The sequence below is a fragment of the Pipistrellus kuhlii genome, unplaced genomic scaffold, assembly GCF_014108245.1.
Source record: "Pipistrellus kuhlii isolate mPipKuh1 unplaced genomic scaffold, mPipKuh1.p scaffold_m20_p_6, whole genome shotgun sequence".
In the NCBI taxonomy this organism is placed as follows: Eukaryota; Metazoa; Chordata; class Mammalia; order Chiroptera; family Vespertilionidae; genus Pipistrellus; species Pipistrellus kuhlii.
The window spans coordinates 54396053-54413538 of NW_023425562.1; the positions used below are offsets into that span (position 1 = coordinate 54396053).

A 17486-nucleotide genomic window follows, 5' to 3' on the forward strand; every position below is an offset into this window, starting at 1 on the left:
AGAGATCCCGCGGCACCGCCCCCTCCACTGCCCGAGCGCCCGCTCGCGCGGCTCCCACAATGCACCGTACAATGGCCCGACCGCCGCCACTACCGGGGCCTGAGCGGGCCCGGCGGAGCCCGAGCGCGGCCCGGCCCGCAGTGCGGGGCCCCGAGCGCGGTGAGTGCCGGCGAGGGCCCCAGGGGGCGGCGGGGAGCAGGGCGGGAGGCCGTCTCGTTGCGCCCGCGCGCGCGCCCGGCACCCGGGGCGACGGTGCCCCTCTACTTGGGCCCCTCAGCGCGGCCGTCCACACCCCCGACCGGGGCCCCTCTGCGTCAGCCCGGGCCCAGATAGGCCCCGTGGTGACGAAAACTCTCCCCGGACCGGATACCTGGGTCTGGGGGGCGCGAAGAAACTCCACGGCACCCCCCCACTCCCCTCCCGAGACTTGGAGACGCAGCCCGAAGGGTCCACCGCCCCGGCCCCGGGGTCCCTGGAGACCCAGAGAAGCTGCACCTGCTCCCTCCCCGCGGACACGCCTACTCAGACCTACAGACCCCCCTCCCCGCTCCAGAGCCCGCTCTTTACCCTCTGTTTCATTTTCCAAAACCTCACAACCCTTTTCGAGGCTTCCCTCAAATACTTGGTTTTGGTTTTAGAAACCCAGATAGGACCTCCTGCAGTTCCCTCCGCAGTGACCCTATTCCCTAAATTTAAGTAACTTCTACCCGAACACTCATGTCCGGACTCCTGAAATTCGGGGAATTCACTTGTGACTATCTGGAACTTTCCAGTCCTCATAATTCCCCAATGCCTTTTTTTTTTTTTTTTTTTTGGGGGGGGTCCCTTAGAGATCCAGTGAGCTTGCTCATGATTCCTTGCCATACTTGCCCTTTTTTCCTACTCCTGAGATCTCCAAACCCAGCAGCCGATCCTTCCCCCGGCAGCCGCCCCGCGTCCACTCCCATCTCTCCCAGCCCCAAAAGAATGAAACCTTCTAGAGTCTAGAAGCTGCCGGGGGAGCCGCGTTGTTCCCTGCAGTTCCAGCCCCACGCTGTGGCCCCAGCGCGGTGGGGGAAGGGACCCGTAAGGTGGACGATGTGGGGACAACTGGTGTGGGGGAGCTGTTGGTGCTTTCACCTGCCAGTGTAGCTTGTCTTCTGACTTGTGTGTTTTTCCACCTGTCAGTTCAGGGATCTGATAGAGGCTGGCCTTGGGTTTCTAATCCCCCACCCCCATCCCCTAGGTAAGGCCACCAGATTGGGACCGGGGTGGGGGTGGGTGTCTAAGCAGCTTTCCTCTTGGTGAAAGTGGGGCTGTAGTGAGTTACAGCCCTTTTCTCAAGGCTTCCTCAGGAGGGGGAGGCAGCGGGAATGAGAGGAAATGGTGAGTCGAAGGGACTCCGGAGAGGGGCCCGTCTAAACTGACAGAACTAGCAGCCCCAGAGTAGATCCAACCCCTGCTGATCCAGTTTGATGTCTCCTGGAATGAATGATGCAAGCCACCGAGACTCTCCTGCCCCTGTAATTTAACTCTCCCACCACTCCCCAGTGTGAGAGAGTGAGTGAATGAGGGGGGCAGCTACTCTCATCCTCTGCTCCCCACTGTTTTCCAGCCAGTCACTGTGTCTTTTGGATTCATTTCTGGTGCCCAGGTCAGGATCTGTTGTTTGTTGTTGAGTTCCTCCCCCCTCTTTAAGTCTATTTAAACCTTCCCAGTTGCTATTTTGGGTTCTGCTTAAGGGAAGATCCTATCCACCCCAAGGAATGGGTTCCAGGGTGTGTTTCCTCCCCGGCAGGTGTTGAATTGAGTTCTTCAGATCCCCAAGTAGCTCTTAGGCAGGAGGGATAAAAGCTATTTTAGGGTAGTCACTGAAGTGGAGCTGTTAATCCTCGGTGGGTCTCTCTAGTTAAGAACACTTAGAGATTAACCCTTTCCCTGCTGTAGGAGGGCTGTTTCTCAGCAGCGTTCTGAGAGGGTTGGGAGAATTCTAGTGTGGCAGCAGAAGGTGGGAACAGGCAACTCAATACAAAGGCAAAGATAATAGCTGCCTTTTGTTGGGCACTTACTGCAAGAGAGGCCCTATGCTGAACTCTTTGCATACCTGACTATCATAATCCTTACAGCGAGCCTGTGAGGTTAGTATTTTTAGCTTTACAGATGAGGAAATAGGCTAATAATGGAGAAAGAACACAGTTTCTATAGAGATGATGTAACATCATAAAAACTAGTTTCATCAGAAGGCAGCGGGTATGGTAGCTCACAACAGAGGACAGACAGACTAGGCAGCAACTGGTCTCCTTTCAACTTCCAAAGAGGGCCATCGAGCTTTTAGCAGGCACTTGTATTTGTGGCGCAGAGACTTAATAATAGAAGAGACGCCTAAAGGGAGAGAACCCTGGCCCAGGAAGGTGAAGTAAAGAGGGACTGGTTAGAGGGGATCACTGAGGGTTAATTGTGAGGGGAAAAGAGGAAGGTTGCATTCTGGGGAGATGCTGGGAAGGGAAGGAAGCTGAGGTCTGAAAAGTAACATTAAAGGGGAGGGAAAAAAGTAGCCCTACTCAGGCCCCATGTGGAAAAGAGGCAGACACAAATTAGATGTCAGAGATGACACTGTATTCACACATTTTATATGTCAAGTGCTTTCAGGAGTATTATTTCACTTAATCCTCCATGAGAATATTATAGTTAAGGATAATAAATCTCAAATTTATTTTTTAAAAATGTATAACCATTTATTTCAGCCAGACTGAGGTCAGAAAGCAAGATCTCAAATGTTCTCAATAAATCTCTATCTTAGAAATTGAGGAAACGGAGGTTCAGAGAAACAAAATAACCTGCCCATAGTCTCACAGTCAGTGAGTGGCAGCTCTTCTGATAGCAAGTCCAAGGTTCTTTCCACGCTACCTCCCTCTTCAGATCAGGTGCCAGAAGGAATCTTAGGATGAAAATATACTGAGCTATACCAGTAACTGGGAGTGATTGTGTTTGTTTTATGGGAACAGGTTCTCTGTAGTTAAAGTTAGCATGTGAGACCAGAAGAGTAGCTTTGAAAGAGAAGCAGAATTCTTTGACAGTTTTGCCAAGGAAGAACTGAAGGAGTCGACCTGATGATGTGAGAAAAGCTCAGGACTCTTTCTGGAGAGGAGTTTGCAGACAAAGGATAAAGGGAGAGAGACTAGATTCCCAAAAAGACTACTTAAGGTAACACTAGCAGCTTTGGTTATCCAACAGGTTTTCAGTGACTATAGGCAAGGACTTCCGCTGTGCCTTTTTGAAAGCTAGGGTAAGAAGGATCAGGGTGTTGGCTGTTTTCTTTTGAAAGCCATAGCCCCATTAAATGCAGATCAAGGCAAGCACATGGCTGCTGGCTTCCTCCTTTGGTTCTGTGAGTACAACCTCGTGAGCCTGTTTCCTAGAAGCCCATTACTCATACTAAATTGCTGTGTCTTGTTTGTGCTTGTTCAGAACAGATGAGGTGGACGTGTGGGAGGTGGGGGATGTACTGCTCTCTTTCTGAGTTTGTGCGGAATTTCCAGGGCTAGGCTCCCCTCTCACATTAGCCAGATGGTACAACTTGCTTCCCTCTGGCTGCCATTCCCAACTTTCCAGAGGTTGATGCGCATGATTTCAGATATCAAGAGGAAGCAGAATTTGACTTTGAAGGTAAAGGAAATCCCCTCAAACTTGAGCTTCCTATCTACCCAATTCCAAGGTGCATAGTAATTGCTGGTATCATAAACAGGTAATTCTACCCTTGTGAAGAAGGATACTTAAACATTGAAAGCAAGGCGTCAGGGACCTTTGAGGTTTATAATGAAGTAGGTACATGGGCCTTGACTTGAAGGCTCAAGTGGGACTAGTTTTTGGTGCTACCTGTACCTCACCAGCATGTGATCCATGGAAAGTGCGGCCACCTTTGTGCAAATCATTCTAGGCAAATCTTCACTCATGATGGGGAAATGTTTATCATATTACATTGCAACGTTTCTTCAACAAGTGGAATGGTTCCTGAACAGGACATAGCTCATGTTAATGATGAGCAAAGCTCTCTAGGGCATGAACTCGCTGATCCTATCATCTCGTTCAAGGCCAGTCTGTTGGATGAATGGTCACTGTAAGCCGCAGTTGCTAATGAGCTGAGCAAGCATTCTGTGGCTCACAGCTAGTGTGTATGGTTGGCTCCCTCCCCAGATTCTCGTGGACAACCCCCAGATACCCTCTCTGCTCCCTCATGGAAAAGGTCTCATGACCATATTTTGGCATGACCTCTTCAAAGGGAATCCCTGTTGTAGCAAGGTGCATTGCAACTGGTACTCTTTGATGAGCTTATGAGTGAATGTGGATCTGTTGTCCCCCTTTTGAGAGTCAGTTTGGAAACTCCTATCCTCCTCGTCTGAGTTGATGACAGGGAAGAAGCACTGACACTTGCTCCAGCCTCACCCCTCCCCAATCCTCCTACTGAATAAAAGAAAGGATCATACTTCAGGGTAATGGCTTCACACTTTGGAAGTGCTGTAATCCAGTTTAAACCAGAACTTCCTGATCTAAGTTAAGCCTATGAGAATCAACTTATATTCAACGATTAATTTACTCACCTAAAAGAAAGTTGAGGGTCCTTTTCTAGATGCTAGATGTATGGAGATGAAAGAGATGTCCTGAGCCCTCAAAGAATCAGAGTTTGGTGGAGGAGACTAAGTTCTAATGCAAGTATGTTGTGAACCTGCTTGTAATGGAGAAGTGAATGTGCACTGTGAAGTTCCATAGGAGGGGCCACCAGCAGCTTGGGTTATTGGACAGCTTTGCTGAAGAAGAAGAATGGTCTGGTCCTGAGACAAAAAGACTCAGAGAAGCAGTGAAGGGCAGGATGGGACCAGCACTGGTTTAGTGGAAATCCTGAGTGTGCTGCTGCCTCCTTAGACAGAATCTCTTGATATGGATGTGCTGCTAAGAAACATATTTGGCCTGGCTGGTGTGGCTCAGTGGATTGAGCTTCATCCTATGGACCAAGAGGTCCCCAGTTCGATTCCCAGTCAGAGCACAAGCTCAGGTTGTGGGCTTGATCCCAGTAGGGGGCATGCAGGAAGCATATTTAAAACAAAAAAACAACAACACATCTGGCACAGGTGCTGACTTTTCAGGGTGTAAATTTCCTAAGTAAAGGCTTTTCCTTTTCCTTCTTCTCTGTTGCCTTTTGGGCGTTTTATTGCTCCTTAGCACCTCCATGAGGAGGAGAATTCTAGAAAATAGTGGGTGAGGGGGAGTTAGGGTAACGAGGAGGAAGAGAATATGCTGCTATCTCTTAAGTTTAGTGGGAAGGATGTAGAAGAGAAAGTTTGGAGTTTAGGGCTTTTATTTCCTCAGATTATCTTGTTTCCAGTAGCCTAGGTGGTACTAGTGAATAATGGTTACCACTAAGCTCTTACTGAGTGTTTTATATTATCCGATTTAGTCTTCAAAACATTCTTATGACTTAAGAGATTATTAAGCTTATTTTGTATATGAGGAAACCGTTCAGGGAAGTAATTGGAAGGGCTGGGATTGGGACGGGGCTCTGTTTGCCTCCAGAACCCATATTTTCATGGTATTGGGCTCCCTAACACCAGGTGTTCTAATATTTCAGGTGAAGAGATTGTTTTCTGAAGGCTGCGTTGGAAGCTGTGACAGAGCAGAGAGCCCGTGTGAAGCCGATGGGGAGGCTTTCTGAGTAACATGGCCCTTCGCCATTAGCCTTGCCATGACCACATTTTTCACCAGCGTCCCCCCCTGGATTCAAGATGCAAAGCAGGAGGAAGTGGGCTGGAAAATAGTTCCCAGGCCTCGGGTCCGGGAGGCGGAGAGTCAAGTGAAGTGCCAATGTGAAATCTCGGGGCCACCCTTCTCAAATGGGGAGAAGCTGAGGCCTCACAGCCTTCTCCATCCAGAGCAGAGACCATATAGCTGCCCTCAGCTGCACTGTGGCAAGTCTTTTGCCTCCAAGTATAAGCTGTATAGGTAGGTGACACTCCCATACCTCTTTCTGTCCTGGGCTTCCCTGAGGACAAAGCCAGATCGGTGTGTGAGAGAAGAGTAGAGGTTAATTTGTCTCATAAATGTACCCTGAATTCCAACCATTTGGGGTCACCCACTAAAAAATAATGGTGGTATTTTTTATTCAAACACTAGAATGTGTGGGTACAATATCATAGCTATAAACAAACTAGATTGAACTTTTTTTTTTCTATACCAGTTTCCTGTAAGGTAACAGTGAAAATCTTGGCCAGAAATTAGGAATCCATCTTAGAACTTTAGAAGGAAAAAGAGATGCTGTGATCTAATCTACAAATTTTAAAGTGGAGGCTCAGAGTAGGAAAGTAACTTACCCACGGTCACATAGCTTCTTAGGTACCACAGTGCCTCTTCTACTGAACCAGCCTGTCATCCAGATGATTGCTTCTGTGTCTGTAGAGCCCCTGGTGTCCTCTGGGTCGGTGGCTTTCCTGAAACTTGTAAGCCCAAGAACCCCTGCTGAGATGAGCTGCCTGATGCAGTCTTTTATCTATTCATCTATCATGATTTACTGAGCTCCTGCTACATACCAGGCACAGATAGATGGGAGTGCTGGCCCTCCTTGAGTTTATTGTCTTAATGTAGACAGAGAGCAAACAGGTAAATATATGAACAAGGTGACCACAGAAAGCCTCAGTTCCTTCTCTGGAAAACAGTTGATAGGAAGGAACTAAAACAGGTAACGGGAGTAGGGGCCCAGAATTGCCCTCATGACAGTACTGTGGGCGTCAGGAACGCTTTGATTCTGTGTGCTCCGTTGTCTTAGGCCGATGCCTGTTGGAGCTGTTCTGTTAGACCGTTCTTTTTTTTTTTTTTTTTTTAGAATTTTTATGTGTTTATTTGAACCAAAGTGATGAAATTTTAAGAGGGAGCATGATCTCAAATGCTTCCCTCTTAAACCGTCATAGTGACAGCCTAGGTGACAAGGGGAGGCTGTAATAAAGGTCTAGTCCAGGAGGCATGACCTCCGACTCCACCTATTGTGTGATCTTAGGTTAGTCACTGAGCCTCTTTGAGCTTCAGTTTCTTTACTTGCTAAACGAGGGAAGCAGGCTGTGGGTAGCTCAGCACTTCTCACACATTATCATGTCAGTCACGTCATGGGAGGTCAGTGGCAACCCTCATGCGCGTGAGCAAGAAAGGAGCATGAGAGGAGTGGGGAGGTTTGATGCTCGTTAGGTAGAAAAGATCACTGGGTGCCATACTAGAAACAGTGGTGGCATACCTAAGTGAACCCAGTTCTCAGGAAGCTCTGTGTTTAAATTTAGTTTCTGCCACTTATTTACTGATCGGTGGGACTGCTCTATGCTTTCAGCCTCTTATGAGGAACAAGGTTAATGACTCAGCTCACACTGGGCCTAGCAAATGGTGGGCCCTAAAAGTCTTGCTGAGTTGATTCTGAATGTATAATATTATGGAGCTCTGGATTGTAATTCCTAGGCTCTCAGCTGTTTTCCAGCCAGCAGGGAGCAGGTAAACCAGCGGACACTGCTGTACCAGGAAAACATTTTTTTTTTTTTTTTTTAAATATATTTTATTGATTTTGTACAGAGAGGAGGGGAGAGAGATAGAGGGTTAGAAACATCGATGAGAGAGAGAGTCATAGATCAGTTGCCTCTTGCACACCCCCTACTGGGGATATGCCCGCAACCAAGGTACATGCCCTTGACCGGAATTGAACCCGGGTCCCTTCAGTCCCCAAGCCGACGCTCTATCCATTGAGCTAAACCGGTCTCGGCTGTACCAGGAAAACATTTGAAATATGTTGCTGGTTTACATGGCAAACAATTTAAGTGATACAAATGGACATGCAGTGAAAAATGAATGGTCTTCACATATGAAGTCACTATTCTCCCCAAAGGCACCCAGAGAGGTGAGGGGAAGGTCAGTTTCTTATGTGTCTTTGCTGAGGCATTCAAACATGTATTCCTTCTTTATTTTCACAAGGGATTGTATTGCATACATTATATTGAACTTCCTTTTTTGACTCAGCCCCAGATCAGGAAGTTTATCTAAACTTCATTTTCCCTTTATTGTCATTAAAATTTTTTAAATATAATTTATTAAAAAGGAAATACATTCACATAATTCGAAAGGTACTAAAAGGTACAATGAAAATGCTCCATCACACCCATAAGCCACATGTGTCTTCTCCCCAAAGGCAACCAATGTTGTCAGTTTCTTTTATGTCCTTCCAGAAATATTTTAAGCACATATAACCAAACTTACACATATTTCCTTCTTTTTGTATGCATAGTGCCAGTCTATATGTAGTCTTCTGTCTCATTGCTTCCCATTTACTGTATTTTAGGAGCTTTTCCCTGAGGGTACATGGGAAACTGCCTTATTTTTAAAAGTTGAGTTATGAATTTGTCATAATTTATTTAACCAGTCCCCTATTGATGAATATTTAGGTTGTTCCTGATGTTTTGCTACTAAATACACAGGCTGAAAGAAAATATTATATATCGGGTGGGGCAAAGTAGGTTTACAGTGTGAGGATATGAAATAGTGTTTTGTATTATTATTTATTATTGTCTTTTCTACAGACACCTGTAACCTACTTTTGCCCCCCATCCTATATATGATTCTTCAGGTGGGCAAGGATATCTAGAATATACTGAGTGGCCAGATTATTATGATCTCTGAACGCATAATAATCTGGCCACTCAGTTGTGTGTTGTGTGTGTGTGTGTGTGTGTTTGAGATATATATTAGAGACTCGGTACATGAATTCGTGCATGGGTGGGGTCCCGCCAGCCTGGTCAGGGGGAGGAGACATGGGCGGTTGGACGGCCTGCCTGCTGGTCTAACTCCTGGTTGAGGGGACAATTTTCATATTAGCCTTTTATTATATAGGATATACACTGAGTGGCCAGATTATTATGCATTCAAAGATCATCATAATCTGACCACTCAGTGTATAGTTGGCATGGTATTCCATCCATTCCATTGCATGGCCCTACCATAATTTTTATACCTGGTTCCCTGATAATAGGCACCTCAGTTGTCTGGCTAGCCCTGTGATCTCATCTTTCTTTTCCTTCATCCCTATTCCAGGCATATGGCTACCCACTCAGCCCAAAAACCACACCAGTGCATGTACTGTGATAAAATGTTTCACCGCAAGGACCATCTCCGGAACCACCTGCAGACCCACGACCCCAACAAAGAGGCTCTTCACTGTTCCGAGTGCGGTAAGAATTACAATACAAAGCTGGGCTACCGGCGCCATCTGGCCATGCATGCCGCTAGCAACGGCGACCTCAGCTGTAAGGTGTGCCTGCAGAACTTCGAGAGCACCCAGGCCCTGCTAGAGCACCTGAAGGCTCACTCGCGCCGGGTAGCAGGGGGCGCCAAGGAAAAGAAGCACCCCTGTGACCACTGTGACCGGCGCTTCTATACTCGTAAGGATGTGCGTAGGCACCTAGTGGTGCACACAGGCCGAAAGGACTTCCTCTGCCAGTACTGTGCCCAGCGGTTTGGCCGCAAGGACCACCTGACACGGCATGTCAAGAAGAGCCACTCGCAGGAGTTGCTCAAAATTAAGACAGAGCCAGTGGACATGTTAGGCCTACTCAGCTGCAGCTCCACCGTCAGTGTGAAGGAAGAGCTGAGCCCTGTGCTGTGCATGGCTTCTCGGGACATGATGGGGGCCAAAGCCTTCCCTAGTATGTTACCCATGGGCATGTATGGCGCCCACATCCCTACCATGCCCAGTGCAGGCATGCCACACTCCCTGGTGCACAACACACTGCCCATGGGTATGAGCTATCCTCTGGAATCTTCACCTATTTCTTCTCCAGCTCAGCTTCCTCCAAAATACCAGCTTGGATCTACCTCATACTTGCCCGACAAATTGCCCAAAGTGGAGGTGGATAGTTTTATGGCAGAACTTCCTGGAAGCCTGTCTCTCTCATCCGCAGAACCCCAGCCCGCCTCACCTCAGCCGGCGGCAGCTGCGGCCCTCCTAGATGAAGCACTGCTCACCAAGAGCCCCGCCAACCTCTCTGAGGCCCTCTGCGCTGCTAATGTGGACTTCTCCCACTTACTGGGCTTTCTTCCACTCAACCTGCCCTCCTGTAACCCTCCTGGGGCCACAGGGGGCCTGGTCATGGGCTACTCCCAGGCTGAGGCCCAGCCCCTGCTCACCACATTGCAAGCTCAGCCCCAAGATTCCCCGGGAGCTGGGGGACCTCTGAACTTCGGGCCTCTGCACTCCCTGCCTCCTGTTTTCACCTCCGGCCTGAGCACCACCACCCTGCCTCGTTTCCACCAGGCATTCCAGTAGCCCCCAAGGAGGCCCTCGGTTCAGTCTTGAACTCTGTCAGGGTACTTCCATACCCATCCTATCTGCACCCCCATAACGGCAGCTGAGCTTTCAGAGCTGGGTTCAGACGGAAAAAAATCCAGTATCTGTATGGAGCACTTGGTTCGGGGCTCAGGCTTCAGGATCAGTTCCAAGAGGAGCTTTGAGCCCCAACCCCATGAAAAGATTACAAACTATAGGACTTCAGGTATTTTTACTTTAAATTTTTTTAAATCTGAATCGGGAGCCACACTTAGTCCTCTCTTTCTCCCAAGTGTCAGAACCTCATTCTCTTTGGAGAAGGGGTGACCTGTTGGAGACACAGAGGCTTTCACTTTGGATGACCTCGAGAAAAATAGCCGAAGAAGCCCGCCTTCTGGTCCCCACCTGCAGACCCAACAGTTGGTCAGGCCCTGATGGCAGAGGGTCACTTGGCTCTATCACCTGCTTCCAACCAGCGGGCAGGAGAGAAGGCCTCTATTCCCCATTATCCCATCCTTCCTGTACCAGCACCTCCATTTTCCGTCAGTGTTGTCCAGCAACAGTACTGTTTACACAGTCGCTTCAGACACACCATTTCACCTCCCTTGCCGAGCTGTTAGCCTTAGAATGATTGCAGTGAACATTGTTTACACACCGTGAATTCATTCCCACCAGTCCATTCCAGTTGGCACCAGCTGGAGCCTTTTGGTACCTGGTGTTAACCGGAGCCCTGTTTACAAGGCGGAGTCGGGTCTCACTGACTTCTCTTCACTTGAGGTCATATTTTTCCCCTGTGGGGAAATAAACTGACTTTGGACTGCTTCAGTCTCTGCCATCTTCCGTGACTGTCTGTTCCTGGCTTCCTCAGCAGTGTCTGCGGGAGACAGGCAAGAAGATTGGAGCAGTTTTCTCACAGGTCTTCAATTCTACTTTTCTCCAAGTATACATCATGACCCCCTCATTCTCCTCTTGAACTGGAAAGGGGAAGAAATAAAAGGCACACCCACTTCCATCACCTCCCCATCCCCTAACCCCTACCATGAGCATCATGAGCTGTTATCATGAGTCTTAGGAGGGGCTTCGGTTCTAGGCTGGTGTGAATAGCAAAGGAGAGGGTGTGAATCCTTCATTTGTCTCGTACCTGTCCCCTTTCCAGGAAGTTGTGGAAAGAGGAGTTTTCAGAAAGTTAGGACTGGGCAGATAGTTGAGTCCTAATCTATGGGTGCATCGTTGCTTCCTTCCCACACCAAACTTGTCTTACCCACCGTGTCCCCCTCTCTCCTCTCCTTTGCAGTTCCCTTGGACTCAGGGCCACTGTACATAGGCTTTTCTGCTCTCCATCCAAGAACTTCCACCTTCCTCTTGTGGCCCCCCTCCATTTTGCCCCCAATACTCAGCAAGATTACTTGCAACAAATGATTAGTTCTTCTGACTGTGGGGCTCTCTGCCACAGACAGCACAGCCCTTGTCCAGCCGAACCCCATCCCTGCTTCATCTCAGTTCTGCGTGGGCACTGTTCCCACTCATGGAAGGGAGATAGCTCAGGGACCACCAATGTGGGACCCTCCTGAGACACCTCCAGTGATTCAGAAACACACTTCTACCTCTTTACTGTTGACTCCGACAGATGCAGCCAGCAGTTTCTGGGCACTTCTCATAGCAGGTGCCTCATGCTGGCCTCTCCACTAGGATTTCAGGACAAACTACTGAGGAACTGCCTCAGCCTCCTCCCAGTCTCCCCCCTCTTCCCTTTCCGTCTAGAAATAACTTTGGTTTATTATCGGAAACTGAGCAGGTCCAAGACCCAGGCTTCTGCTTCAGCCCAGGCCAGTACTCTTTGTTTGAGGTGAAAGCCTTAAAATGTAGCTCTCTAGCCCTTGATTGGAAGCAATGTGGAGTGACTAAGCATGTTTTGATTTAGGCAGGGTATCTTGGGATACCTTTAAAAAATAAAACCAGATATAAATATCTGGCAAGGTTGAAATCAGACTAGGTAATTTGCTTCTAAAAATTAGTTTCAGTGAGTCCCAGGGACTGATTAAGGTTTATTTTAAAAAAGCGTCCACTTGGTACGCAGCCACCTCCTGCATGCTGTGCATGTTATTGGGACTCGTATTACAGGAAATGGTATGTGAGGATCCAAGCAGGACTCAGTGCTGCCATTCTCCTTGTCTCTGGTCTTCATCGCTAGACCCAGTCACCCTTTGCCACTTCCCTGCACCCATCGTTTACAGAGGCAAATGGGCCTCTGGCCACAGAATATAGTCTCAGGCTGTGGGGGGAGACCCCTCCTTTCCGCCTGCTCTTTCTTGTCCCTTCCTTGAATCCTCTCCGCCATTAGTGATGCTGGGAATCTCATAGGACAGGCAGAGCAACTATTTAAAACCTTGTAATTAGAGCCTTGCCTCCTCCCCTTCTTTCCCTCCTGCTCCCTCTCTTCCTTCAGTGCCCTCACCACCCACAGGAATTTCCCTATCACTGTGAACTTTGCAAATGCAGAGGAACATCTGCCTTTACCTTTTCTTTTTTTTACCATAGCCACCTAGCTGTTCCTTAAACTCCCTTTTCATAATTAAAAAAAGAAAGAAAGAAAAAAAAAGCCTTATTGACCTGGTTGTTCAAAGGATAAGAATAGCTTTATCCTACACCCAGTACCAAACCCACTTCAGTACCCTTACTGAGGCCAGGCGAGCCTGAGGGGCATGTGGCAGACACCAAACAGGGACCAGGAAAAAGGGGCAATGTCTCCTCTCCCCACCATCTCCTCTAACTTAAGCTGCCCTGAATGGGGCAGACGCCTCCCACCCTGCACAGTGGCTGGTCACGGTGAGTGCAGTCCTGGGGGCCAGAGGACAGCATGCCCAGCTTTGTCAGCACCAAGGATCTGTGCCCGTCGTCGTAAAGGCATGAGAGGGAAAGGAGCACCAATGAGGTTTTTCTCCCCAACCTTTTACAAATGGCATTTTGTTAATGGAAATCTGGGAAGCAGGTGTGATTACTTTTTTGCTCGTAGTTATTGTCCTAAGTTGAAATTCTCCCACTACCCTAAACTTCCCCCTAGTAGCCCTTTAAGTCCATGCCCCCCCCCCCCTTTTTGGTAGTTATTTTTTCCACCCCCCGTCCATCTCCCCTCTTTATCTAGGAGCTGTTTGTAAACACGATTTAAAAAACAACAATTTATATTGTATAGGATCAATATTTTGCTTTTAACAAGGATATTTATGTAATAAACTTTGCCTTAGGCAGGTGTTGGCCAGAAAAATCCGGATTCAACTGGGACCCCACCCTGGCCTCTCCTGAAACTCTGAACCTGCTGTGGAAGGAATTGGCTATGACCTTCACCACTGGAGAGTAGGGGCTGTGGCTCGGGGGGGGGGGGGGGGGGGGGGTATTGTGGTTCTGACAGGAGGATTCACCATAATAATCTAGTGCCTCTCTTGAGGTGTTTGGAAGAAGTATTCTGATTTCTTCAGATATAAGCTGATTTTCTTAGCGGATTCTCCCCATATGCACATCTTCACCTCTACATATTTGGCACTAGAGCTCCTGAAATACCACTTCTTCTCATACACACCCCCTCCCTCCCAGTGGTCAAGGCTTTGGAGCCTCTCCTTCGTAATGCCAGATTATTTAAAGAGAAAGATACAAGACAAAAACCTAGCACTTTGTAAACAGTGAATAACCTCTTGGAATATTTTTGGCTTTATATAAAACAAGGTTTTTAATTGTAAAATGTAAGTGCCATTAGAAAATGCACAGGGCATATCTTTGTTAAAGTAGATTTTCAATGTTTTACAGAATTACATTTTCAAAAAAAAGTTTTTATAATGAAGTTGTTTATTAAAAACTTCTGAATGTGTTTGGAAGTTGTGAACCTACCTATCTGATTGGGAAAGGGTTGGGAGAGTGGGGAAGAATTGGGAACTCCAAACACCTTTAGCATCTAAGGAGATGATGAGTATAGAACAGACAGGAACGACCTACACTTTGACACCTAGAAAATGCAACTTGAAATAAAAGATCTAGGATGCCTGTGAGGAAAGTGGCATCATATTATCACTTAATCTTGGATGCAAAAATCAGGAAAATCATATTGGCCTAATGATTTCATGAAACTGAAAATGCCAGATGTAGATTAGTCTTTAGGTTAGGATTGATCCAGGTATTCAAAAGGTTGGTCTGAGCATTCTGATTTCTTTCTGCCCTATCTTGCACAGTTGTGACTGCATCCTCAGGGCCTACAAAGTGGCTTGTCCCTTTATATAGGAGTAGACTGCTGCTATGATTCCAGACCTGTTATTCTCACACAGTGCTGACTATGAAGAGAGAGAGAATCCTTTTATTCACAAAAGCCCCAGTAAGCATCTCCTGTCTCATTGGCCTTGAGGGGATTCTTTGCTATCCCCCAACCAGTGGCCAAAAGCCAGTGATGACACGGGAAAATTTTGTTTCTTAAAGGAAATTTGGGGTACTATTATGAAGAAGAATGAATGGATATTGGTTGTCCAAGGAAAATGTTATCCACTGCTCACAGTGCACATCTGGTAACAGCTAGGACCTGACTTTGCTCACTTGAGCTGACCCATCAGGTTCAAACAAACTTGAGAGGCTGACATGTCTTGGTCAGTCGCTAATAAAGGTAGTTGTCACTCTCCTGGGTCCCATCACATGTGCTGAAATCCTCCCATCCAGGGCTCAGACTGAGCTTGCTTTTCTGTGGTCAGGAGCCAGTGTCCTTAGCCATGTAATGCAACTCTGGAGTCCAACCCAGGAGCCAAGGGGCATTAATGAACTAATGTGTGTAACAGGTGTTCCGTGTAAAGAGAGCAGTGGGCTGGCCCTTCATCTCTTTGGCCTTCGGCTTGACAAATGTTCACTGTCCATCTCAATGGATCAGGTCTCTGGCTAGGGCCCCAGTGAAATCCACCTTCCCACCCCACCCCACCCCACCCCACCCCACCCCACGCCCCCAGCTCCCAGCCCCAGTCCCCAGCGATCCTAACGAATCACATCCCAATAAGAGGGCCCGAGGTGACGGAGTGCGCCAAGTAGTTGAAGACCATGCTTTCCGCCAGCTGCCGCTCTCGCGGAGTCCCCTGAGTTACCAGAGGGCCCCGCCCCTTCAAGGCCAGAGGCTTCCGCAGGTGAAGGCGGAGGAGGGAGCTGAGGTCCTGGAAACCACCGCGCGCCTGTCGCCCGGCCCCGCCCCGCCCAAGAGCGGGGCTCATGCCTGGCCTTGGCGGCTTGGGCTCCGAGAGGCCGGCCAGGGACCACCTCGCCAGGTCCTGGGAGCCGGGAAGCGGCCTCCGCAGCGACTGCTCATAACCTGGAAAACGGCCTTGTTGGGGCGGAGGCCCCAGAAACCCGTGGCGTAGAGGGGTGGGGGATGGGGTGAGGGGCTCGTGCTGAGTGCTGAAGCGGGGCGGGAAGGCGGAAGAAGTAATTTTAGGAGGGCGCCATCTTCTTGGAGGAAGCCCATTGGGAGGTGCAAGAGCAGCATGTGACAGAGAAGCTGGAGGTAAGGACGGAGGCGCAGGAAGGACCGGTCCCCCTAAACCTGATGGCCCAGTTATGGACCCACTGGAGGCCATGAGTGCCCAGGCCGACTGGGACTATCTGCATCCAGAATATTCCTGGCTTCTGGGTCACTACCTTCCTGAGCCACCCGCATTTCACCGCCAGCGCCCTACCAATCTTGGGCCAGTTCTTTCTGGCACCCGTTGAGATGAAGATATGCTCTGCTACCTGGGAGATGAGGGAGCCTAGGAATGCCAGGATAGGCTGCAAGTTCAAGTTCTGCTTTTGGGGCAACCCCTACTTCCGAACCAGGTGATAGTGAAGGAGTATGAATGCAGATTCTCAGGCCAGTGGTGTCAATTGCAACTCACATTCCATGGCACTCGGGCCAGGAACCATCTGCTCTGGTGCATGGGAACCGGGAGACTGTCCAAAGCTTTATCAGGTTCTCTCAGCACAGCCTTCCAGAAGCTGACAGGGTTGCCCAGATTATTAAAGAGGATCTGTGGCCCAACCCAGTGCAGTACTACTTACTGGGGAATAGGCCACACACAGCCAGGTGAGGCCTGGTAAGGCGGCCCACAAAGCCCCCTCCTAGGCCCTATGGGTTCCAATGTGGCTAAGTCCCACTCTGGGACCTGGCCCCTACCTACGTAAGACTTCTGCCTCCTGTGGACCTCTGCTTATGCCCACAATGGCACTCTGCCATCTGCTTTCTCCCCCACACACTCTGGCCTCTCTACACATTTAGTGGATGCAGCTCCAAGACTGTAACCTCCATGGTCAAGTTCGTTTCCATGTAGCCTTCATGCATCATGGGACCCATATGCCACAGTGTCTATAGACCCGATGCTGTAGACATGTACTGCCATCACCACCCATTTCTGAGATGGGTACCCACAAGTCATAGCTAGGAGGACCAATGCCTCTTCAAGGCCATAATATGCTGGGCTTCATATTTATGCTGGCCATGCACATTGGCTGTGGCAAGCTGAATCTTATCAACCACAATGAAGTGGGTGCATTGTGCTGGCTGTCAATCAGACGTGGACATTCCAGGGCTTCCGAGCTTCGGGAGCACAGGCCAGGCTACCCCACACTGCTGGGCTGTTCAGCAGCTGGCGGCATGGGCACACGACAGCAGACTGCTGTTGGGCATGGGTGAGGTCAAGGACATGAAGCAGTGGGCACCACATTCTTTGTGATCACGCTGCTCTTATCCATGTGGGTGCTATCTCACAGCCTGCTGTGAAGTACCTTACCATGTGTGGCCCTCACCTGTCTCACGAGCTCTGCCCAGGTTGCCACCTGTCCTTTTGCCTGCTCCCAGGTCTATAAGGACCGCAAGGACTGCCTTTCGAGTCAGGTGGGCCGCCTGCCAATGCACATGAGGTCTCCCAAACCCCCTAGAACTCTGCTTCTGGCACATCTGGGTATGAGCTCAAGGCAGGGGCCATGACTGGTCTCTCCCAGAAGCCTCCCTTCCTGAGGCCCCGTCACTGGACTACCATAGAACCCAGCTTCCCTCCACCTGTTTTAGCTTCCCGGTTGAGGGTTCTGGGGAAGAGGTGTTTCTGGTCATGAGGCCTACACCTGCCCAGAGCTCACATCTATTTATTTTCTTTAAAGTGACAGCTCAGAAACAGAAAAT

The 17486-nt window shown here is 49.0% G+C and overlaps 1 protein-coding gene across 3 annotated transcripts; it reads left to right on the plus strand.

Moving 5' to 3' along the window:
- The first annotated feature begins 3 nt into the window (after positions 1 to 3).
- PLAGL2 (PLAG1 like zinc finger 2) lies at positions 4 to 14175 on the plus strand. 3 transcript variants are annotated; one of them, XM_036419281.2, is made up of 3 exons: positions 12 to 159; positions 5603 to 5973; positions 9088 to 14175. In XM_036419281.2, exons 2-3 carry the CDS (start codon positions 5717 to 5719, stop codon positions 10316 to 10318), a joined length of 1488 nt encoding a protein of 495 aa, XP_036275174.1. In that variant the 5' UTR covers positions 12 to 159; positions 5603 to 5716; the 3' UTR covers positions 10319 to 14175. The 3 variants fall into 3 exon arrangements, with proteins under 3 accessions (XP_036275176.1, XP_036275174.1, XP_036275175.1); XM_036419282.2 differs by lacking the exon at positions 12 to 159 and adding an exon at positions 1437 to 1633; XM_036419283.2 differs by lacking the exon at positions 5603 to 5973 and having other exon boundaries at positions 4 to 159.
- Positions 14176 to 17486: the final 3311 nt, after the last annotated feature.